We start from the raw sequence: 24,550 nt of genomic DNA on the forward strand, positions 1-24,550 counted from the left end.
TTTCAGTCCCCCGCGTTAATTGATCGGCGCGACTTCAAAATACCTCCCGCCAGCAACTGAGTTGGCCGTTCACCTCACACGTCAGGACAATATATCATTACTGTACCTCGGTTTCTTTGCTGCCTCACTTGTAGTAATGGGGAACAAGGTACAAAGTCAGGAAACGTTTCATGAAAATCGTAATTCTTTTCAATGGGCACCACTTGCATAGGCAACATTTATTACGCTCCAACTGAGACATCAAATAGGACCTAATGAGTCATTCGCAGAAAGAGTACATAAAACAAAGATGTCATGTAGAAAATACTGCCATGTAGCATTTAGTGAATAAATCACAATGAAAACGTTTTTCAAGTTTTTTTATTTGTTTTTATCATCTTGAAAAAAAAGTCTGGGAAAAAACACCAGTCTCCTTTTTGAACACCTGAGTGTGCAGATGTGGAGTCACGCAATAAAAGTAGCGATTCAGCCGCAACGCTCACGTGCGAATCTCATCAGCCAGCTTTGGTTAGCGGCAGACTAGACTAATTGGTTCCAGAAGTGTTGCAGTTCGCACTGCCTGGGATGGCAGGGAACAAGGGAGTGAGAGAGTGAGAGGCCAGTAATGAAAGGTCAGCCATGATCAAGAACCCCACCGCAAGTGTCATACATCACAGGTAAATGTGGGGCCGGAGCCAGTGACGGTTCACACACACACGCTAACACACGCACAAACACAATGAGGCACACTGGACTCATACAGGGATACACACACACACACTACTGTAGTGGCCTACTGTTACACCTAAACACAGTGTAGCTTCATCCACAGAGCATGGCTGGCTACAGGAAGGGCCAATGCTCTAACTAGGCCTAATGGCCCCTAAAGACTGGCTGTCGACTCCACTCATCATCAAAGTGGCAGCTCCCCCCACACACCACGCCCCACCATCGCCTGGAGGGCATTCTGCTAGGTGCAATATTTTCTGACATGGTCGTCGTTAAAAACAACATTGTTATTGATTGGTTAATAGGGTTGTATTACACTAATTGATACCTCTGAAAGTATGTTTCGGTCTCATTGTCACGTACAGTATGTCTGTATTAATCTAGTAAAATGTTTGGGACAATGAAATGGTTTGGGTAAATGCCTACTTATATCTCTAGCATTCCATTACAGTAGGATACCGTTATCACACCTCTATGGCCTCAGACGAGGGCATAAATGTTAGATTAGCACATGGTATCATCTCCAAAAGGGGTTTCTAAAATGTTTTGTAGTAGCAGCATGGTCAGTCTCCTACCTCAATGGGCACAACCAGTGGTGCCGGTGCCATCATGTAGCCATATCGCAACAGCATCATCATCAGAACACAGCGCAGCAACTCCAACATGGATGCCGTTGGCCTGCATAGGGAAAGATCGTAACAACCGCCAATAAGGAACTGGTTGAAGTGGCATTTCGATTCAAGTCAATTCAGTCATGGTATTGAAATCCAATAGATATGAGAGAATCTATTGATCAGTCATTATTGAAGTTTTTTCCATGTCAATTTTCTAAATTGTTAGACTTAAATTAGGTTGGACCACATAACCTTGAAGAGGACCAATCTGTGTGTGCAAATTCCAAGCCATTTACAGTGATGGATAACAGTACAGTAACAGTGATATGTGACAGTACAGTACCGTTGGTCAATGATGAAGCCAATGGAGGTCAGACTGAGTAGAATGTAGCCAGTCATCATCAGAACAGTCACCTGGGATAGAATCTAACAGACACACAAATAATGCTTATCATGAGAAAAAGTTATGGGAAAAATACATAAACATCAAGTACAGACGTAGGATCTTAATTTGAAAACCCTGTTGCAGGAGAACTTTCATGCAATGCAGGAAATATAAAACTTAAAATTGTATTTCAGGATTAAAAAGGCTTCTGATGTTTGTCTTTCCTCATTGAAATTTCAGACTTGATTTTCCCTTACAGAAAATGTATCAACCTGTAACGACTGCCATGAGAGAGAGTGGACCAAAACGCAGCGGAGTTAGTGTTCATCATATTTTATTCTTAAACAGAACACTATACAATTACAAAACAAGAAACTGACAGCCAACCAGTCCTGTCAGGTGAAACACAGAAACAATTACCCACAAAACCCCAACGGAAAAACATGCACTTATGTGTGACTCCCAATCAACAACAACGAACTTCAGCTGTGCCTGATTGGGAGCCACACCCGGCCCAAAACAAAGAAATACAAAAACATAGAAAAAGAACATAGAATGCCCACCCAATGTAACACCCTGGCCTAACCAAAATAAAGAACAAAAAACCCCTCTCTATGGCCAGGGCGTTACACAACCCCTACAAAAATGTCCATAAATTATAATCAACATAATAATTCACATTTCCTCTTGCTGTAGGATTATTTTTCTGTTGAAGCAAACTGGCTCAAATTAAGATCCTGCATCTGTTTGGTGAATTATGGGCACAGGAGATTTGACTACGAGTGAAGTCATGAACCTTGTTCCTTTTAATAGCCCAGACTACACATCTATACACAGTAAGCTATTATATTACATCTATCTCCTCTACACAATGTAGTGTAGAGTCTTGCCAGTAACCGTGACTCACACAATTAAAACAGCCTCTCTGATTCAGAAGGGTTGGGTGGAATGTGGAAGACACGTTTCGGTTGAAGGCATTCAGTTGTGCAACTGACTAGGTATCCCCTTTCCCTTTCTCCCGCTCAATATAATAGGGATATTACCTCTGACCATGTCTGTTGAGTCCCGCTAAGGGACTTGACCAGAGTGGAAGACGTTGCGCTACATAGCTCTCAGTACCGCTACACATCAAGCCAAAGCAAACACTACGAAGAACACTAGTCCTATACTGTACACATTGACATTGACCTTGGTGAGCTGTTTGTGTTTTGTTCGCAGACAACCCCAACCTGTGGATGGATACATGAGTGGTGAAAATACATGGCCTTAAGTTCCTAACCTAAAAGACAGCTGTAAGACTAGCTTCTCCTAAGGGACTAGATTGGTCTGCCAGAGCAGGGGTTGGATCTTCAACACTCCACCCAGAGGCCCTGACATGCAAACCTCACTGGTCTCCTTCCATGCAGTACATACACAACAATGTACATTCCCAACAGGCCATACATGGCATCAACATATCAGCAGGAAGCAATAAAGTAGTATTTCTTCATGTTTATATGGTACAGGCCCTATAATCGTTATACCCCATATTCCCATAACCCACACGTGGGAAAGTATAGGCAAGGCGCTACTGTATGTATTCAATTGGGGCAAATAAGAGGTTATGAATCAACTATACTAAAGTGTTTCCATTACATGGATTCCAAAGACACACAGTAAACGTAACCATCACTACAGTCAGTAATGCTTAAGGCGAGGTCTACATTGGCAGTAATACAGTAACTACACAGTAATTGTAAGCAAATTACCAATCTATTCAGCATTGTATTATTTGGTAATTGTATTTTATTTATTTATTACATTTTATTAGGTTATTATGCTGTCTTGCCCCCACCGGTGCTGTTACCCAGGAGACAAAGCAGGTCAGTTAGGTTACATGATCTTTACTTTGACTATCTAGGGGAATGGACCCTAGACACAACTTAAATGATTGGATGTTCATGCCGGCTCAGTGCGCACATTTTTGATTTTGTCCCATATCATATTTCAACAATAACAGTGAGTGAAAATAAAAGAAATTCACCATCTGTTGGTGCTTCAGTGACTCCAGCACTGGACTGATAATGGTATTGTTTCTATATCCCCAGAGACCTGGAGATGAACTTGTTATTATCATGGTTATCATCACTACCATTATTATTTTCAGGACAAGAGATTGGTTGGATTCTGAGTTGAGGAATTAGCGTTTCGACTTGGTCAATTTACCTGTCTGTTCTCATCGTAAAATTACCCAACCTGAAATAAACTTGTAGCGACACGAGGGCCGTACATCTTGTAGTGACACGAGGGCCGTACATCTTGTAGCGACACGAGGGCCGTACATCTTGTAGTGACACGAGGGCCGTACATCTTGTAGCGACACGAGGGCCGTACATCTTGTAGCGACACGAGGGCCGTGCATCTTGTAGCGACACGAGGGCCGTACATCTTGTAGCGACACGAGGGCCGTGCATCTTGTAGCGACACGAGGGCCGTACATCTTGTAGCGACACGAGGGCCGTGCATCTTGTAGCGACACGAGGGCCGTACATCTTGTAGCGACACGAGGGCCGTGCATCTTGTAGCGACACGAGGGCCGTGCATCTTGTAGCGACACGAGGGCCGTACATCTTGTAGCGACACGAGGGCCGTGCATCTTGTAGCGACACGAGGGCCGGTCATCTTGTAGCGACACGAGGGCCGTGCATCTTGTAGCGACACGAGGGCCGTGCATCTTGTAGCGACACGAGGGCCGTGCATCTTGTAGCGACACGAGGGCCGTGCATCTTGTAGCGACACGAGGGCCGTGCATCTTGTAGCGACACGAGGGCCGTACATCCTGTAGCGACACGAGGGCCGTACATCTTGTAGCGACACGAGGGCAGTGCATCTTGTAGCGACACGAGGGCTGTGCATCTTGTAGCGACACGAGGGCCGTGCATCTTGTAGTGACACGAGGGCCGTACATCTTGTAGCGACACGAGGGCCGTACATCTTGTAGCGACACGAGGGCTGTGCATCTTGTAGCGACACGAGGGCCGTACATCTTGTAGCGACACGAGGGCTGTGCATCTTGTAGCGACACGAGGGCCGTACATCTATACCCATGATGTAATTAAAGGCTAGCTTCATTTGTTTGAAATGTTTTAATATCTTTGAATTAACACTAAGACCATAAATTGTGCTACACTGCATCATCAATAATCACGGTAAATATGTGCCCAGTGAACATGGAGGTATACATACATACATGGACATGAGTTATAGTCAGGCCAAGGTCTTATTAACTTTGTTATTTTCCCTGGAAATCCCGATTACAGCATTCTAAAGGCTATTTGGGTTGGGAAATGGTTGGGAAATGGTTGACTTGGCAATTAAGGCGTTTGTGTTCCCTGTTAGACCACCAGCTGCTATGCTGCTGTTTCATGCGCTGGTGGCCAATAACAGGAGGGAACTCTTTGACTGTGGGCCTATGTGGAGGGAGGACCACAACTAAGGGAACACCATGGAGGTAGGAATCACATGAAGACAGGCCATTTTGTCTCAGTTTGAAGGGCTGGGCGGGACAGCACATTTTGGCTAACCAAAACTATGCCTGGGGAAAAAAGCAGTCCAAAGATAACTACTGAGGAAACCTGACTTGAATTTTTTTGAAGGGGGGGGGGGATTTTGGCTCTGAGAGTGGAAAATAATAGACAAAGGTTATTTTAAAGAGGACTGACAGTGAGTCATTCTGACTTGATGGTAGCCGAGCCACTATTTTTCTGGGTAAATACCGTAGAAAAACAACCCAATGAAGAATGTCATAAGCTAAAATAAACAGAATGTTTGTGACTTCGTTCCTTCAAAGAAAATGAAAATGACATTATTTCAAATGGCTAAAATAAGATAGAGCCCATGTGTTTTCAATCCCAGTTGATTATCTATGACTGGTAACTCTTGGGATTGACAATACATACCAGCCTTGACTCAAACAGATCCTGGTAAACACCCAACAACATTAGACCATGTATGCAGACATAGACTTTCAGAGCAAGAGGCCAACTGGGATTGTATGGCAGCTCTTCTCCAGTAACCTGTCAATGACAAAAATCAGAAATATTAAAACAGCAATATAATACAGCTAAGCAAAAAGATAAGACAATATAACATAATTCCTGAATGCTACAATTTTTTAACTGGCCATATTGTCATGGCTTGTCTATACGCAGATAATAAGATACTTTGAAATGATTCACTACAGAACATCTATACTGTATGTACCTTAAACTTTGTTTAAAACACCAAATTGTAGAGAACTACATGTTGAATTGTTACAGGTTTCTTGCAGGGGTTTTCCAGGGGTCTTGGGTGAGTTAGCCCCATGTGGATTTCCTTCACATCACTACCCTTGTAGGTGTTCCAGCCCACAGCTCTGCTTAGCCTCAAAAGCCAACACATTCGACCCTGACTCTCTCTCTCTCACTCTCTCTCTTTCTCTCTCACTCTCTCCTTAGAAAATATCAAGGCACCCGTCTAGGCCTACAATGGCAAGCCTTTCAAGATATTTCAGTCAAATTCCAGCACCCTCCACATGTTTAGAATCACCATGCAAGAGTTTAGGAGCCAATTTAATCATAAAGTCGAGGGGTGGAGTTTTTTTTTAAGTGTGAAGGGCCTAAATATGTGCCACCATCAGCACTATTTCAAAGCCAACCGCTGGGGCTCCTGACTGGCACTATAGTAACACGCACGCACGCACGCACGCACACACACACACACACACTTTTGATCCCTAGCAGGGTACCCACAGACTTACTATTTAAAGTGAACATTTGCTTATTGTGTTCCCCCCTTTTGGGGTGGCAGGTAGCCTAGTGGTTAGAGCGTTGGGCCAGCAACCGCAAGGTTGCTAGATCAAATCCCTGAGCTGACAAGGTAAACAATATGTAATTATGCCCCTGAACAAGGCAGTTAACCCACTGTTCCTAGGCCGTCATTGTCAATAAGAATTTGTTCTTAACTGACTTGCCTAGTTAAATAAAGGTTAAATACAAAAATTAAATTTTAAAAAATGATGTATTTGGTGTGGTGTTTCCATGTAAAGGCTGTGTAAAATGTGAATCTTTCATGTGAGAACACTGTGAGTTATTTGGATAGTAAGGATAGTGTTTTTCTTTACGTCATAGTGATAGGTAATGAAGTATGAAAGTGTCAAATGTGTCCCTTTTGGGAATGCAGATACACCAAAAATGCTAGAACATTGTCTTCAACTCCCTCTTCACACTCTCTTTCTCTCCATGATTCCCCACGTCTTACACACCCTCTCTCACTATCGCTCTCTCGTTTTCTCTCTCCCTCTAATGACAGAACGTGTCTTCATTTTGAATGTGGCAGTACCTCGGGCACCTCTGCGTGATCCCCCAGCCTTGGTTTGCCAGGTTTCCAACTTGGTCCTTTCCAGAGGACGCCCAATTTATTGAAGATATTCTTGTATCTGTTGAACCTCCTCCACAAGTATTTATAGTAATGGAACTAAAGGAAAAATATAAAAGATATACCGTCACATTACAGTCACATTATATAACATAAGCAGTTTTACTATAAAAGCCATGATATTACTACATATTCATGGTTGTCAATGCTAATCTGTGCGTTAATTTATACTGTGTCGAGAACGTCCCTCCATTTGGGAGGGATGGCTCGTGCGGTAAGTTGCCAGCGGTAAGTGCAGAGAAAATAATCAAACACAACTTCTAGTATTTCATTTTATTGGATTCTTTCACCTCTGCTGGGCGGTTTGTTTAAAGTTGCGTAATAATGTTATGGTTACAGCATGGCTGTTCCAGTAGTAACATTTACTTGTATATACTGACTGAGAGTAACATGGCTGTTCCAGTGGTAACATTTACTTGTATATACTGACTGAGAGTAACATGGCTGTTCCAGTGGTAACATTTACTTGTATATACTGACTGAGAGTAACATGGCTGTTCCAGTGGTAACATTTACTTGTATATACTGACTGAGAGTAACATGGCTGTTCCAGTGGTAACATTTACTTGTATATAGTGACTGAGAGTAACATGGCTGTTCCAGTGGTAACATTTACTTGTATATACTGACTGAGAGTAACATGGCTGTTCCAGTGGTAACATTTACTTGTATATACTGACTGAGAGTAACATGGCTGTTCCAGTGGTAACATTTACTTGTATATACTGACTGAGAGTAACATGGCTGTTCCAGTAGTAACATTTACTTGTATATACTGACTGAGAGTAACATGGCTGTTCCAGTAGTAACATTTACTTGTATATACTGACTGAGAGTAACATGGCTGTTCCGGTGGTAACATTTACTTGTATATACTGACTGAGAGTAACATGGCTGTTCCAGTGGGAACATTTACTTGTATATACTGACAGAGTAACTGCTCTACAAATGGTTTGATTCCACTGATGTAATACAGGAACAATCAGACAGTTTGCATGCAGTGTCAGCTCAGTCTAAACACTGTGACAATTTGCTCTGTGATAGCTTGTATATGCATTTATAGTCTAGTAGTTTATATCGTACAGTGTGCAAAATAAAACACAGCAAATAAGAAAATGATCTTGTATTTTGTATTTTCTCTTGGGACTAACCTGAATATGGAGGATTTCAAATGTGTTTATTTTGTGTACGAGACCGTAGACAACTTTATCGCCCTCTGGAGCAAAGGTACCTGATAAATCAAAATAAGAGAATGTAGTTATAACGACAATGCCATATTACAACAAGCACTCACCCTGTGAACATTTACTTACCGAATAGTCTGTCCCATATTATCAGAGCTCCCCCGTAATTCTTATCAATGCAATATTCATTTCGCCCTGCCAATGAAATGCAACACATCATTTTCCTTTTTCGCCAACTCTGCACTGATCAGCTCACGTCAAATATGGTACGAATATGTGTGTTTGAGAGAGAAGAAGAGGCTTTCTTTCTTACCGTGGTGAACTCTGTGGTGACTGGGGGTGTTTAGGACCCACTCCAGAGGTCCCATATCTCTGATCACCTGAAAGACAGAGAATGTATATACATTAAACAGAAAATAATACAAAAATGTATAGCCTAGCTGCCACAATTTGGGCTGGTTTCCCGGACATAGATTAAAAAACAATTTTAATTGAGGTTTCTCGCAAATGTATGTTTTAACTGGTAGTGCACTCCTTGGGTCTTTTTTGGCAATTTGGTTAACATACAGTAGCAACTAAATGTATCTGGCTAGAAACCTTTTTTATAAGACTAAAGCATTTTCTTATTTGATGAGTTAGGTCTAATGACAGAAATCGTGAGGTGGCCAAATTCCCCAGATTGAAAGAACAATATTTATAAAATGGAAGTAAAAGCAACACTAGGATGGAGATCGGTGCCAAGACCAAAAAACAGTTGACACTGTTGATAATGTTATTACATACACTTGAACACACACATATGCATACAGGCCTGCTTGTAATAGTAGCTACTAGCTCATATGAACGCACACACTTCCTTCCAGAGAGACAAATGAATGCATGCACAAGCATTCCAAAACAATATCTCAGTCATTCATAATCAAACACGTATGGCTGCTCAATCACTCTATTAAGCAGACGGACACACACACACACACACACACACACACAGAAAATCCTTACAGATCATGCCATAAGGCATATATTTCAGAAGAATCTGATTTTTCTTTGGGTGCAACTTTTACAGACATTTTGATGTTAAAGTCTACCACTGATTGTACAGTCAGTCTGGGAAATGATTTTTAAATGATTCATTTTTTCCATGTAATGAGTGGTCTGGCAACAGCCAGAGTTTAATCTTGAATGAAAAGGTTTTTGCAGCTTCACTCCAACTTTTTCATTCCCAGATCAGGTCTGGGAATCGCATGCCAATAAATTATTCAATATCAAAAAAGTCTATAAAGAAATCATAAATTATACCCCTCAGAAAATTGTGATTTTATGACTGTTTTCACTAATAGTGTACTAAAAGATGGAAGTGATTCCAACTCCATTCATTCCCCTAACGATTGGGGATTGTAAAAATGATACTACCAGTCACTTTAAAGGAGAATGATTGGGGATTGTAAAAATGATACTACCAGTCACTTTAAAGGAGAATGATTGGGGATTGTAAAAATGATACTACCAATCACTTTAAAGGAGAATGATTGGTCTTGCTTCTGTTTGGAATATTTCATTATTTTGTATTAAACAGGTTTGTCTTGATCTCCCCTTAACAGCAGTTAGTATAGGGACTAGAGTGAGATAAAGCTACTTTGACTGAAAGTTATCTCGGAATTATTCTACAGCTTACGCTATTACAGTAACTGGGAAATATGCATAATGAATCTTGTAGAATATTGACTACATGAATAATCATCATTAAACAGGGACGCATTCACTAGGCATGAAAATAAGCAAACAGGCTTAAATGAGGAGAGATAATGGTAACCTGAGACTGGGTGGTACTGTGGGCTACATCTACCTCAGTGTGGATCCAGAACTGGTAGAGCAGGTTGAATTGGATGTGAACAGCGAACACAGAGGGTGGTACTGCCAACGCCATGGGGAGATAGAACACCTGAGGACAGACACAATGAATATCGTTAAAAGGACACAATAAGATGATCATTGTGGACAGTCAGATTAATATAACAGTTCCATTGAATCGTTTAGATGCTTTGCAAGAAAAAACAATTTCCCTAATAATCCTGTTGACATGGACACATCCGAAATCACCAATCAAAATAAACATTCTACCCCAGCGACAGTGTTGTTTTTGAGAAGCCTATTTGATTCTGACTTCGGACATATAAAGTTTGTATGTGAAACTACTTCAAAAGATGCATACTTTCAGTTGTTCTGAATACACTTCACTCGCGCTAAAGAGGGAGGCACGCTTGGCTGATGCTAGCACATGCGCATATCAAATACACCACCAGAACTACAATTAAGGTGTTTACATGTCCTAATCATTCAAAATATTGCGAATACTTATTACGGTACGCCAATTAAGGCAAGCAGAGTCATGTCAAACTCGGGCCTACTGCCATAATCAGTTAACCAGTTTAATATTAAATTATTAGTGTACATGTAAACGTACTCAATGACTATGGATAAAGAACAGTATTCCATACTTCGTGCATAACACAGCATACATTGTGGTGAAGGAGCAAATGTTGGACTTATCTGCATTTCTAATGCGGCAGGTAGCCCAGCGTTTAGAGCGCTGGACCAGTAACCAAAAGGTCGCTGGTTTGAATACCTGAGCCGTCAAGGTGAAAAATCAGGCGATGTATCCTTGAGCAAGGCACTTAACCCTAATTTGCACTATGGCTTACCCTGTAAAATAACACATTTCACTGCATCTATCCGGTGTGTGACAATAAAACCTGATTTTCTTGATCAACTTTTGCCATCTCCAGCATCACACAAAAGTACGTTGTTCACAATACAATAGAATAAAATAGCATAGGTGTTCCAGTGGTTGAGTAGGGTTCTTACCCATGATGAGAACTGCTGTGTGAGGGATTGTCTGAGGGCTGTCGAAAGGTTGTAGTACTCTGAGCTGTGGTGGACCTGGTGGGCAGCCCACAGGAGGTTCATCTCTGTTGTGGGAACACACACACACACGCACACACACACACGCACGCACGCACGCACGCACACGCACACACACACACACACACACACACACACACACACACACACACACACACACACACACACACACACAGAGTTAGCAACAGATAGACAGGGCATCACATACTGTTAACACTGTCTAACAATTCAATCTCTTAATCTCATACTGTTACAAAGTGACCTGCTTTTAGTCTGTTAATGACCATGATGAGCAATTGCAAAGCGCAAACAGTACATTACTTCCAATACTGTACAGGTTTAAAGGTGCACTATGTGGAAATCGCACAAAAAGTTGCATTTTGCCACTTCAAAGCCTGTGCGTTTTGCACAGCTACTGCACATGCATGTCATCGCTTGCACTCTTCGAATTTATTGAATAAAAAAATTAAGAAATTGAATTCATGAATGGAATTGTATAATTGAATTGAATAAAAAAGTATCAGCAACCCTCATTTTTAAAACAACTTTAAAACAACACTCATTGCCAGTCTTTAGAAAATATAGCAAAACAAGAATCTAGCAAACCATAGGAGGACATTACGATATTATGACAACTAGGATATAAAAGCATTAGTCTACAGCTGTTGACCATCCAGCCATGTCCCTGTGCTGCAGTTTACATTCCTCTGCTGTGTTGTGATACTTGTTACATTAATATTACTATTACACTTCATTTTAACATCCAAAGAAACACGCTAGTTAAGTTTCACTGGATCTCCGAGCTGTTTCCGGACCACCCATTTCTCTGTGCTCTTTGGCAGTGGCACCCCTCAAACGCTTTGGCTTCATCTACATGGGAGTAGAGGAACCTTTGCTAAGTCTGGACCACAAAGCCCCCATATAGGCTATCTATAGTAACGTATACTTTTCATTAAAAGCAGTGAAAGTTACTCAATGCCCATTAAAATCCCATGTGGTAGCCCTGATGTGCAATTGTGCTATGATTACACGATAAATGACAACACAAACAACTAATTCAACTCTAATTAAAGTTGACAACAGAGCTGGGTTTTGAAAATGTAGGGAGGCACATTTTTGCCTGCTAAATATAGTCATGCGCACGATGAGCGGATACTCACTGGGCTAGCTCTCCATTCGTTCTACTTCGAGAGTTCATTCTAAAGAGACATCCTGAAGGTACTGTATGGCTCTATCAGTGTTAAATAAACGTGTGAATTCTATCGAAACAGAGAGCCATAAAACCCAACGGGTCGAGAGACGCCACCTGAACAAACACGCCGTGTAGAAAGTGTGCGTGAAGGTGTGTACAGTAGGTGTCTGTGAAAAGAATGCCATGATCGGTCCTCGAACGCCTCAAATTAAACGGCCTAACCATCAAAATCAGCAAAGCCTTGTCTATGAGGAACTCCTAAAGCCTAGGAGACAGGGAGAACCCTCTCACCTCTTAGAGAAAAAAACACCTGTCAGTACTCGACACCTCTGTAACGTCAACAAGCTATCAGCTAGTGTGAGAGGACAGATGGTGCAAACTACAGTGAGAGTACAATTTTGGTTGAAAGGTTCAATGATATTACTGGGCTGGATTTCAAACTTCATTTCCCTACTCTCCGGAACAGACTTCAATCCGTAGTTCCACCATAAACCGAACAGGAGGGTAAGAGGAATGAGAAAGAGGGAAAAAGAGTAATCGACATGTGTAATAACTCCAGTCGTTTACGTGTGCTTTTACACTCCTTCCTGTCAGAGCCCATGGAGGAACTAGATCAACTGTTAAACACACAGAAGAAGTTATAATCCAGCCATTGTTTGATTTTTTGCTAGTCCCCTTTTTTTGGTTTGAGGCACCGGAGCGGGCTAAGATTAATGCTGGGTGTCACTAGTAGGAAGTATGAACTGCTAGGCTTCGTTGCAAGCCATGTCCTCATCCTGCGACTCAGCAGGACATTGCATAGTTTGGCAGGCCTTATTCAGGAGGGAACTCCTTTAATGATGAGAACGAATGCCACAGAGAACCTTTCCCACCAAGAGCAGAAACGCAGAATCACATCCACAGGTCTCAAGTAGGGCTTTGCAGATTTTTTTGAATATCAGTGATGAGTAGATAATGACGCGCTAATATGCAAAACGGAACAGAGACAGTCAATGGAAGTAATAATAATATGGTCAGGTCTGTTTTTCTCAGGGAAGAATCTCTGTAGGTTTGGTTTGAATGGTAGTGGGTTAACATTACACTGTACTCAAATGAACACGTGCTACTAATGTGTTGCAATGTGCATCATATGACTTCAGGTCACACAGGTGTGTGGACTGAGGTGAGAGTAGAGTTTAGACGATAAACCCAAAATGATTGACACCGACAATAGCAACCACTTATTCGCAGGCGTTTTGCTGATATCGTTCATAACGATAAGTAGCCTAGGCTAGAGAAATATGAAATGAAATAAGTTTGCTATTGGTGATAGTTACTGGGACAATTGATGGCTACAACCATCAAACTAGTGGCAGTTTAAAGGACAATAAAAAAAAAATGCAGTGCACATTGTTATAAACGTATCATTCTATTTATTGTTCAGGCAATTTATCGCAATTTGGATTTTAGTCCATATTGCCCAGCTCTAGGTGAGAGCGAGTTGGACTTTGATCAAACAAGACCATATTTAACCTGTAACTACAGTTCCAAGGACTGTGCTTATGTAAGATATGTCATAAACACAGAGTACTGCAATCCAAAGTCCCATTTAAACGTTGTGTAATAGCGGAAAGATGCAACAACAGGTGATTACTAAGTCATGTATTAATAATTGCGTTGGGCCAGTAAACGAAAGGTCACTGGTTCGAATACCTGAGCCGACAAGGGGAAAAATCTGTCTGTGCCCTTGAGCAAGGCACTGAACTCTAATTTTCTCCAGGGGCGCTGTACTACTATGGCTGACCCTGTAAAACAACCCATTTCACTGCACCTATCCAGTAGGTGACAATAAAACATATATTTGTTCTTTTTTTCCCCTTTAATTGATCAACCTACAGCAAGATAATAAGGTCACCAACAGCTATAGTGGGACATCTCTTATAGCCTATAGTCCCAAATCAATAGAACACAGACTATTTTAAAGCAATAATAATTGACTGCTTGAATTGCCACCCTCCGTGACCAGACCTTGGCATAACGTTTTGTCTTTGATCGGCAGTCCTCCGAGTGGTTGGGTGCCCTGTCAATCACGTTCGTAATGGCCTGTAAAGGGCCGTCAGTGTTTGGATTGGAGGTCCTTACATGAAGTGCCAACTATAACACAATAACCCCTACCCTGGGACAGACGACTAGCTCCCCCCTGTCACTGCAATACTTCATGCTGTCCTCAATCCCCAGTCTCACGCGCACGCACACACACACACACACACACACACACACACACACACACACACACACACACACACACACACACACACTAAGTCAGGCCCATTAATTTTCTCCCAATGAACAGTGACTTGTGAGTGACTCTATGTCAAGCACATACGATTCATAACCTGTAATTCATGTCTTAGTGCCACTGCAACATAAGTCTATTCATCTAAATCCAAACTAATCTTGTTAAAGAAACGACATATTAATGAAACTGTTTCATGTATAGGTAACACAGTACATTATTTACACCTGATCACCAATGTGTCCAAGCTGTTTTGATAGGTATCCCACTAAACCTATCGAAACAGGTATCGAAACTTCCCTGTGGCTCAGTTGGTAGAGCATGGTGTGTGCAACGCCAGGGTTGTGGGTTTGATTCCTGCGGGGGGCCAGTACAAAAAAAATAAAAAAATGCATGAAATGTATGCACTCACTACTGTAAGTTGCTCTGGATAAGAGTGTCTGCTAATGACTAAAATGTAAATGTAAACCATGATTCACCTTTCCTGTCAACATCATTAGGGACACTTGTCTGTCCTACAAAAACAAAAGTGACAGTTGCAAATGACTAAACATGAGGGCAGTAGACCCTTGGGCCACAGAGTGCTTAACTTAGCTCATCAGGAAGACTGTTTTTCCTTACTTAGCCCAGTCTAGCCCCTCTAAGCACACATACTGTACAGACAAATCCCCCCCCCCCCCCCCCCCCCTCCCCACACACACCCTCTCTCAGACATTGAGCTGAGCTTTGTGGCCTGCTAGCCATTGTTGATATTATCCCTGGGTCCCAGAGGTGCTAGCAGCCCGGGTCTCTTGTAGCACGGTGAGCGCCCCCACATCCTGAGCGACCGGGTTTGGTTCTTTTGTACACACTCCAACCCTCCAACCTGCACCGAGCCAGGAGCTTCCAGTCACAGAGAATAGTTATGAAGCCCTGGCCACCAGTAGGTTAACACCCGCCCCGCCGCACGGCCAAAAGGAGCTCATTTTAAAACAATAACATTCAGATCAGCCAAGCCTCCTCAGGGACGCCACAGCCCCAGCAACCCCAGACCCGGTGCAGCGCATCGACGACCAGATCTGTTTGTCTTGACAACTGCTGCTGTCTGTAGGGCTAGGCTATGGTACTGTAGAGAGAGAGGACGGCCAGGCCAGACACACACACTCGCACACACACGCATGCACACACACACCACAGGATGCTATAGAGAGTGAAACGCAGGCACCCAGTTGCAACACACTGGAAAACATTATCTCAGGTGAAGGCTGTCATCAGTACAGCGTAGACTATGAGTCATGGAAGATTTTTTATATTTACAGTAATATTGGCAGAAATATACCCCCATATATTATCCCCCCTGTCAACTGAAAACTATAATGGCGACTAATGTGACAGGTAAATAGGAATTAAACTGCTTTTGAGCTGTGTATCCACTTGTGTGTATCCAGTGCCACCTTCAATCAGTGTGCTAAGATATACCAAATACCTTCATGGATTACAAGAAGTTAGTCTTCATGCTAATCCGGAGTTGACACAGTCCATTTTTTTACAGTATACTTGGAGTACTGTACCAACTGTCCCTGTACAGTAACATGAGTATGTGTTAATACTACTGTAGCTACAACTGTATGAGAACAGAGCAAACAGATCTCCCGACGGGGACATATTTTGATATGAATTAAGCTGGTGAAGTATACAGACGAAAGCTGGTGTGGTGAAACTCCTCTACATCCATGATCTCACGTAGAACCAATGTGAGGGAGACCTGTGGTTCTGATCTGTGGTTTAGGAAAGCTGGCTGGATATAGATGTGTTCTGGGATGATACTAGGTATTAGTGTGATTTATACAGATGTAGGATTTTTATTTGACCTATATTGTCACAGCAAAATAATCCCACAGCACCAGGATTTGAATGTTTAGTCCATAATGTTGCTTGATGGGTAGTTAGGCTAATAGCTGGCCAAAATTAGGCTATATGAGAAGTGCAATACTGTTAAAATAACCATGTGTTGGTGTGGGTTTTCAGTGAATTTATGTAAATCACACAAATCTCAGAAAATTGTCAGCAACAAATGAGTGATCAAATTAAGATCCTATATGTGTAGGTTAGAGGAGAATAAACAGAATCAACAGGACTGTCAACAAGTCAGTCGCATCCTGCCAAAAAAACTTCCCATTTCAACTCTGTACCACCAAAAAGCATATTGCCTTCTGAACATAACTGCCTCTGGACTGTATAATTACTCGGGTGGAAAGAAGACTGTGAAAGACAATCAATAATAAGCAAATGTCATCACTTTGGAAGAGGTCAAATGAAAAACAAAACATGGTACAGTACATGATTCCCTACGCAGCTTACCTTAGAAGATATTTCTACAAGTGAGTTAGCATACAAACGACGCAAGCATCCGTAAATAATATATTTTCAATGGTCTGCCAGTCTACTGATGAGGAGAGAGGCCTTGCTGTTGGAACAAGGTTAGAGTAATAACAGATTGCACTGGTAGGACTACTGGCAGAGATACATGCCAGCATAGAAAACAGAGGTGGTGACTGGAAAATGACACAGGGTAAGAAATGCAGAACTACCTAACAGAAAGTCAGAGCACAGTGAGGAAATAGTGGTGAGACTGGGACTGGGAGTACTATGAATGGTTCTAAGGTTATATATGTGGATTATTCAATGCCCGAGAACAGTTGAGAAAGTGGCTTGCTCTCTGCTCACGCCGGCAAAAACTACTGTATGCGTTTTAACAGCTAAAAACGGACTGTTTTTGCGACGCCCCAGTGTAGCTCCCCTGTGACAGTGCCTCTCGTTGAACCTTAACCAAGCATTGACTAGGGGATTGAATAAAATATATTACATGTTAATTGTGCTTTACTTTGCCATTCACTTTACTCTGTATTAACTCTGTCATAAAGAATGCCTACAGACAGTTTTAAGAGGGCCTCTAACCTTAAATGCCTGGAGACTATGGCCATTTTGTTCTCTGGTCCCTATCCCCAAGAGCTAACTGGCTGCCCAGAGCAAGGGCAAGTAATGTCTTCTCAATAAAGACGGCATCAGCGAAGAGAGGCCGACTTTTTACTTTCAAAGCTCTTTCCATTCAATTATAATGAGACTGTCCTTTCAAGTGACATGAGGGGAAACTATGAAATGGCCATAAAACTGTTCAAATCCACATTCGTATTTTACAGTTCTTCTAATTAGGATTCACATTTCCCGATGGAGGATTTCACTCTGCCCTCTTCACAGTTTTCTATTGTAATTTCACTTTCATCACAGTATTGAGATTTATAGGTCGTATGTTTTGACAGAATAGAATTGCAGATACATTTTCACATGCTCAATTGATGCAGACATTTACTATTTAAACTGTTTGATGTGTCATACCAGAACATTATAAAATAGAGGAAAGTCATGAAATTAAATGTAGATACACATTGTTAGCTTTCATACTTGTGTAATTACAAGAGCTAAATTATCCTTGTCTCTTAATGATTATTACAACTAAATTCAAGTACATGTCTACTGCCTTAAATACTGTAGACATTCACTTACACAGACAACAACCAATACGGAAATGAGAACTTTGCATTGGTCAAACTATACCCTGGAATAGGCCAGGAGGTCAACAAATGGTTAACCAAGATGACCTCACCGGGCCAGAATGAAGAGTGAATGAAGACTGGGTCTGGCCTGTCCTGCGGTGAGGGAGGTAGCTCCCTCTGGTAGCTAAGGGGAAAAGCTTCTGTCCTTCTATCCTGACCGAGTGCAGTGGCCAGGCACCAGAGAATTAACTGTGACCCCACTAAGTTCCATACAAGCAAGTCAAAGCTGGAGTGGAGGAAATTAAAGTAAGTGGAAAGTTTCGAGACATAAATATCATACCACACTTCAAAAATAAAATCTGACCAAATAAACCAGAGCTATATAATATTGTATGAATAATTGTTTTAAACAATGGAGAGAATGAGAGAATGACATACACAAGCACTTCATTACAATATACTGTACAAATTCTAAATCAGGACTAGTGAAATGCTATTGAGATCAATCGCCATGGTGACTATACAAATAAGGTAAAATAGGCAGAATTGCGGCTGATATTTATGTAACCTATCGCTACAATCCACTTAGCCTGAGAAGAGTGTCATCTACCTTCATATGCCACAATAAAAACCTGCTTAGCTAAGGTTAACGACCTTCCGTTGAGGGTAATAAACCTCCGTGGGAGGTTTGTTTACATGTTTTCTAGACAGACAGACCACTCAATCAGACAAGCTGGCACTGGCAGGGGTCATTTTCGATCATACAATACAGTTGGTAGGTGTCTTACCCACCTTCAAAAACACAGTTTATATTGACCCATGACTCAAATGTCAACACAGGGACAGTCTGGACTTTAAGCCAGACATATTTGGATTAGGGAAAGATCTGGAGCAGGCTTTGATGTGCCTCTGAGCTACAATTTAGCACACAAACACAATGTTGCTGCTGCCAATCAAGTTGTGTGTCAGAAGAAAAAAAAACTTTATTTCTGCATTGTCATTCAACACCGGGCACACACTGGTTGAATCAACGTTGTTTCCATGTCATTTCGCTGAAATGACATTCAACCACTGTGGAATAGACGTTGATTTGACATCTGGGTCCAGTGGGACATGTGAGATTTTGTTCTGGGTGCTAAGATTATCATTGTCCAGTACAAACTGCAGTTGAAGTGATAAGGGCAGAGATCCCAGGATATTACAGACAGCCCTACACGGGGAGAAGAATTAGAGGACTTCTTTGGTGCAGCGCCAGAACCGTGCTGCTATTGAGCCATCACTACTTACAGCTTTCTCCCTATGACGCGCCAGGTAAGACAACATGTCTCAAGATCACAGCCTCTCACATCTGGTCAGTTCAAAAACATCTGGATGTAACTCACAAATAATTGCTTCCTCTCAAAAAGAAAAAAAAGATGTATGCATTCTAGAATCATCCATCACCGGATATAGCTCACGCTGCATCCATAGAGAAATCAGTAAAGACAAAACATTTTGTCACGAATAATTCAAGCCTCATGGACATGTAGAATTGAAATACATGCAAGACTATTTGCTATTTCATTATAAGACATATGCATCAATATCAGATTTAATATTTGATCAAACCTTCCATACCATACAATATTTACCCAAAAATACAAGTACAACTATTTCCCAATACTTTTAAATACGTGCGTTTCATTTAGTTTGACCAGCTTGTTTCGGTAACACTGTAATTGAACGGGGTGTACATAAGGCATTCATAACACCTCTCATGAAAACAGTCATAACGAATGTAGGACTGTTATGACTGTTGTGAATGTCTTACGTATAACCCTCTTCAAGTAAAGTGTCTACCCTTGCTTCTCATTGGTTCCATTGTACCTGGCAAGCTAAATCAAGTGCACCTCAAGTATTTGACATACTGTATGCATTTGACCCAGGTCAGGAGTTAACCCAGACTGATGGCCATACCGTGAGCAAAGCGATGGACCCAGTAGTAGCTGAAGTCCACCGCTAGGAAAGCCAGCCACCATGCCCAGGCAGAGTCCCAGGGTAGCTCCAGTAGACGCAAGTTGTCCCACACGTAGATGTAAGTGGTTATTTCAAAACCTCTTGCAAATAGCCTGGGAAAAAAGGACAAATGTATTTAGATAAGCACACAGATTCTCCACAATACATTTCAGGTGCAAAGTTAGAGGATCTTACAGTATACAAAAAGAAATAGTACATATACAGCCATACATTATCATAAGAGATGCACTGCTGTAATTACCTTTCTATAGAACTCAATGGGCCAGATTCCTGGACACAAATTAAGCCTAGTCCTGGACTAAAAAGCTACTTCTATGGAGAGTCTCCATTGATGATTATTTTTAGTTTAGCACAAGGCTTAAGCTTCCCCATAGGAATTCTAGAAACATACCAGAAAGTTCTAGTTTACTCACGTGGGCATTCTGGAAATGATACCAGCTGACACTGAGGTGACGACGTCACTGACGCAGGCCAATGGGGTTCCATCCTTCAACAGGCTCACCACCAGCTCTACAACCATCAAGCCCATAAAGAACGGGGTGGCCTGTAGTCACAAGCAAAGGAGAACAAACACGAATCAACAGTCCAAGCACAATGAAAACTGCACCTCTTTTATGTCTTGTGTTTCCTTGAACGCTTACAGTAACCTCACATGTTTGACTTGGAAAATGAACAAGAGGACATGTGGTAAAAAGGGCTTTCATGTCTTGTGATGCATGATGTTTCCCTGATGGCTCTATGGTGAAGCTACACAGGGATAGTCACATATCATCTCTCTCTGAGGATTTAGTTCAGCTTCCAGTGGAGAAGAAAACACTTGTACAACCCATACAAATAATATTTGGAGGAACCTTTCATTTCAATAGGTCCCGTTACATCACATGACAGTTCAGACTGAAAACATGTATACCTGATGTGTCTGAATATCTTCCATCCATATATAATAAGTATGTAACGTAAACAAGTGGACCATGTTTTTAATATGTATATTGTGTGTTCATGTAACAAAACAGAAAACAAACAAAAAAAGCTGTATAAACACAAGTTAATATTTTGTCCTCCGATTAGGGCCATTTTTTAATAAAGTTATTCTATTCCATTATATAAGTATGCTACATACAGAATCTGATACATTAGGTATTATGTAGGCGTGGAGTATGCAAGAACAGAATGAGAGGTACTTACTAGGAAGTTACTAGAGGTTACCAAAAATGGTTTCTGTCATAATTGTGACTTGAACAGTGTGTTGGGCCTGTTGGCTAGTCTTAGTAAATGACCATGTCACTCCTGTGATTGACCTGACCTGGTCACCTAAACCTTCATCTGGTCACATGACTGCACCCAGGGAGTGTGTGTGGAATGTGGATCTCGAGGTGTAGACCTGGAGGTGGAACAGGGTGTGTGTGTGTGTGTATGTGTGTGTGTGTGTGTGTGTGTGCGTGTGCGTGCGTGCGTGTGTGTGCGTGTGCGTGTGTGTGTGTGTGTGTGTGTGTTGGGGCGAGCTGGAGGACCACGAGGGACCGGCGATCACACGCTACACTCCAACATCTGGCAGAGGACTGATGGGATCAGAGCGTAAGCACTCTCTCTCTCCAAACCCACTGAGTGAGAGAGAGATTATCATTTTGGATTCTGGCTTGAACATTCCCTCTTTTTCTCATGTCTAGAGTATTGTTTTACCTCGTCAGGGCTGTGTTCAGGTTCTCATGCCATGTGAAAAAGCAGATGCCGAGGGAATGGGTTGTTTTGGACTTTCAAAAAATCCTTCTTAACGTGTGTGTTTGGACTTTAAAAAAATCCTTCTTAACGTGTGTGTTTGGACTTTCAAAAAATCCTTCTTAACGTGTGTGTTTGGACTTTAGAAAAATCCTTCTTAACGTGTGTGTTTGGACTTTAAAAAAAATCCTTCTTAACGTGTGTGTTTGGACTTAAAAAAAATCCTTCTTAACGTGTGTGTTTGGACTTTAAAAAAAATCCTTCTTAACGTGTGTGTTTGGACTTAAAAAAAATCCTTCTTAACGTGTGTGTTTGGACTTTAGAAAAATCCTTCTTAACGTGTGTGTTTGACCTTCACAATCACTGTGTTTACTCTGTGTGGCATTTTCCTCCAAACAACAGGACAAATGAAAACAAGTCTTATGAAGGCTGTAACATACTTTAGGCTTGTGAAAATTGTCAAGGGAGTTGTATATAAATCTCTGTTTTTGGTCTTAGATCTTGCAAGGCAAGTGACATTTGTGGAACAGATGTTGGTATTATCCCAAATTGGGCCATTTTTATCAGGTTGTAGATGAGTGAAGTTAGCCATGAGTTTGTAAGGGGGAAGACACAAACCCTGTACACTCTCTTATGAGAGTATGTCCACTTTGTCCTAAAGTAACAGGTAGAATGTATCTTGTTGCAACTGGATAACCAATTCAACTATGGCAGGAACTAAATCGGACAAGCAATGTTTATGCAGTGTTTTTAGTTATAAACTTATTTACATACTGTGCTATGATGATAATCACGCTATACTGGGGTTCAACAGACCCGCGGCTTTTGTAGAGGGACAAGTAATAATGCTTTGTGGGTGACATTTGTTAATGTGATCAGAGTGTCCCGAGTTTGAGCCCAGATTGGGACAAGGAACGGGATGGAGGCAAGACTGTTACAGGTGAGCTAGTTTGCTACAGCAGGAAAATAATCCTGCAGAAACAGGAAATGTGGATTATAATTAATGGCCATTTTTGTGGGGTTTGATACATTTTTCGTAAGGGAAAATCAAGAATGAGATTTCAAAGTGGAAATGACAAACTTCAGAAGCCTTTTTAAGCCTCATATACACTGCCAGTTTTACATTTCCTGCATTGCATGAAAGTTCTCCTGCAACATGGTGATCAAATTAAGATCCTACACCTGTACATACCAAAACAAAAGAAAGACTAGTGCACGGAGTGATGACTACATCCCAAACAACAACCAGCACCGAAACAAGGGTGACACACCCATACAAACATTACATCAAACTCTGTGACAATACTGTAGTAAATGAGGTTCTTTCATTACAGTTTGTTTGGAGCAGGATTAAGACACTGTTTGGGTAATTGTTTTTTTCTCTATTCATATGGCTTTATAGAAGCCTGTTAAAATGTGAGCTTATCCCTCAAATAACAACCGTGCTGATTTTAGGATTTTGTTAAACCTTTATCATCCAGATGTCACAATAAAAAATATTGGTGTGTTCTGTTATTTTGCACTGGGTGCTCTTTGAGCCAAAAGTGGTCCTAAAATACAACAATGATTAACAGACATTCCCCCATTGGACTGAAAAGGGCACACCTCCCCACACTCATGAGCAAATACATATTGTTTGTCTAAAACGAAGGATTTGTTAGAGAATTTGGGAAAAAAATTTACTAATATCATGTGAAAATATGAACCATACAGCCAAATCTCAAGTCCATATATGACATAAACAAAAACAGCAACTCGACTTCTAAAGTGATTGTATCGTTTATACAATGTTATGCAATAGCTCTATGAAATCAAGAGATTACTGTCTTAACTAGGCTACTGCAGAAACCAGTGTTGCGACTTTGTCACTCTACAGCACCAGTTCCCTAACAGTTCCTACAGGGTTTGTGAGTTGTTTGTGACCATCTTTGTGAAGATTTATGAATATACAGTAGCATATATGATATCATTCAAACTAAGTGTGCAGACTTTATTTCGCTATGTTTAGACATTTCAAGTGTGTCACTCCTAGCATGAGCGGCACAATATCGATTATCAAAAAAAAAAACACTAAACACATCAAAGCGCTCCAGCGTTTTCAACAAGGAACTCACCTGTTGAACATATGGCGGGACATCCTCCACATTTTCAAATGATGATTCGTTCGGTGTGACCATGTAAAACATGGACCGAATTCCCTTGGTCAATGAGACTACATCCATGAATTGCGCCATTGTATGCGCCTTCAACCCGCCAATCCCTCTACGCAAGGTGATGCTGTACCGATTGTCTGGGGAATTTGAACTATCGGGTGATACTCGCACTGTCATCAAACGTCATTTGAACTGCGAGATAACTGCGTCGTTTAAGTGCACTCTCCAGAGGAGGGATACAGTAAGTGGTTGGTTGTTTTGTCTCAGGACTGACAATGCCTTCAGCTGCCATTTCATCTTACCATAGTATCAATTCCATAAATGGAAAGATAACAACAAATAAGTCTGGCGGTCTTTCATATATATTATGAAGAAACCAGCTATGACATTGTCAGACC

At 41.4% G+C, this 24,550-nt stretch overlaps 2 protein-coding genes across 2 annotated transcripts in view; both read right to left on the reverse strand.

Annotated features, from left to right (window-relative positions):
- The window catches only part of LOC115177006 (alkylglycerol monooxygenase), a 42,744-nt gene extending 18,394 nt beyond the window's left edge, over positions 1 to 24,350 (reverse strand). The window contains exons 1-12 of the mRNA XM_029737449.1: positions 24,114 to 24,350; positions 20,697 to 20,827; positions 20,224 to 20,375; positions 11,211 to 11,314; positions 10,192 to 10,287; positions 8,659 to 8,725; positions 8,475 to 8,540; positions 8,313 to 8,392; positions 7,066 to 7,200; positions 5,646 to 5,762; positions 1,666 to 1,748; positions 1,284 to 1,386 (exon numbers count right to left, since the gene is read on the reverse strand). Coding sequence (XP_029593309.1) covers positions 1,284 to 1,386; positions 1,666 to 1,748; positions 5,646 to 5,762; positions 7,066 to 7,200; positions 8,313 to 8,392; positions 8,475 to 8,540; positions 8,659 to 8,725; positions 10,192 to 10,287; positions 11,211 to 11,314; positions 20,224 to 20,375; positions 20,697 to 20,827; positions 24,114 to 24,329 — 1,350 coding nt within the window. The 5' untranslated portion in view covers positions 24,330 to 24,350. The remainder of the gene's footprint in view (positions 1 to 1,283; positions 1,387 to 1,665; positions 1,749 to 5,645; positions 5,763 to 7,065; positions 7,201 to 8,312; positions 8,393 to 8,474; positions 8,541 to 8,658; positions 8,726 to 10,191; positions 10,288 to 11,210; positions 11,315 to 20,223; positions 20,376 to 20,696; positions 20,828 to 24,113) is intronic.
- Positions 2,353 to 5,639, reverse strand: LOC115177008 (uncharacterized). The gene is made up of 2 exons (XM_029737451.1): positions 4,021 to 5,639; positions 2,353 to 3,968 (listed from the first exon to the last, which is right to left on the reverse strand). The coding sequence occupies exons 1-2, from the start codon at positions 4,730 to 4,732 to the stop codon at positions 3,934 to 3,936; spliced, it is 747 nt and encodes a 248-aa protein (XP_029593311.1). The 5' UTR covers positions 4,733 to 5,639; the 3' UTR covers positions 2,353 to 3,933.
- Positions 24,351 to 24,550: the final 200 nt, after the last annotated feature.

This window comes from Salmo trutta, chromosome 37 (genome assembly GCF_901001165.1).
Source record: "Salmo trutta chromosome 37, fSalTru1.1, whole genome shotgun sequence".
Lineage (NCBI taxonomy): Eukaryota > Metazoa > Chordata > Actinopteri > Salmoniformes > Salmonidae > Salmo > Salmo trutta.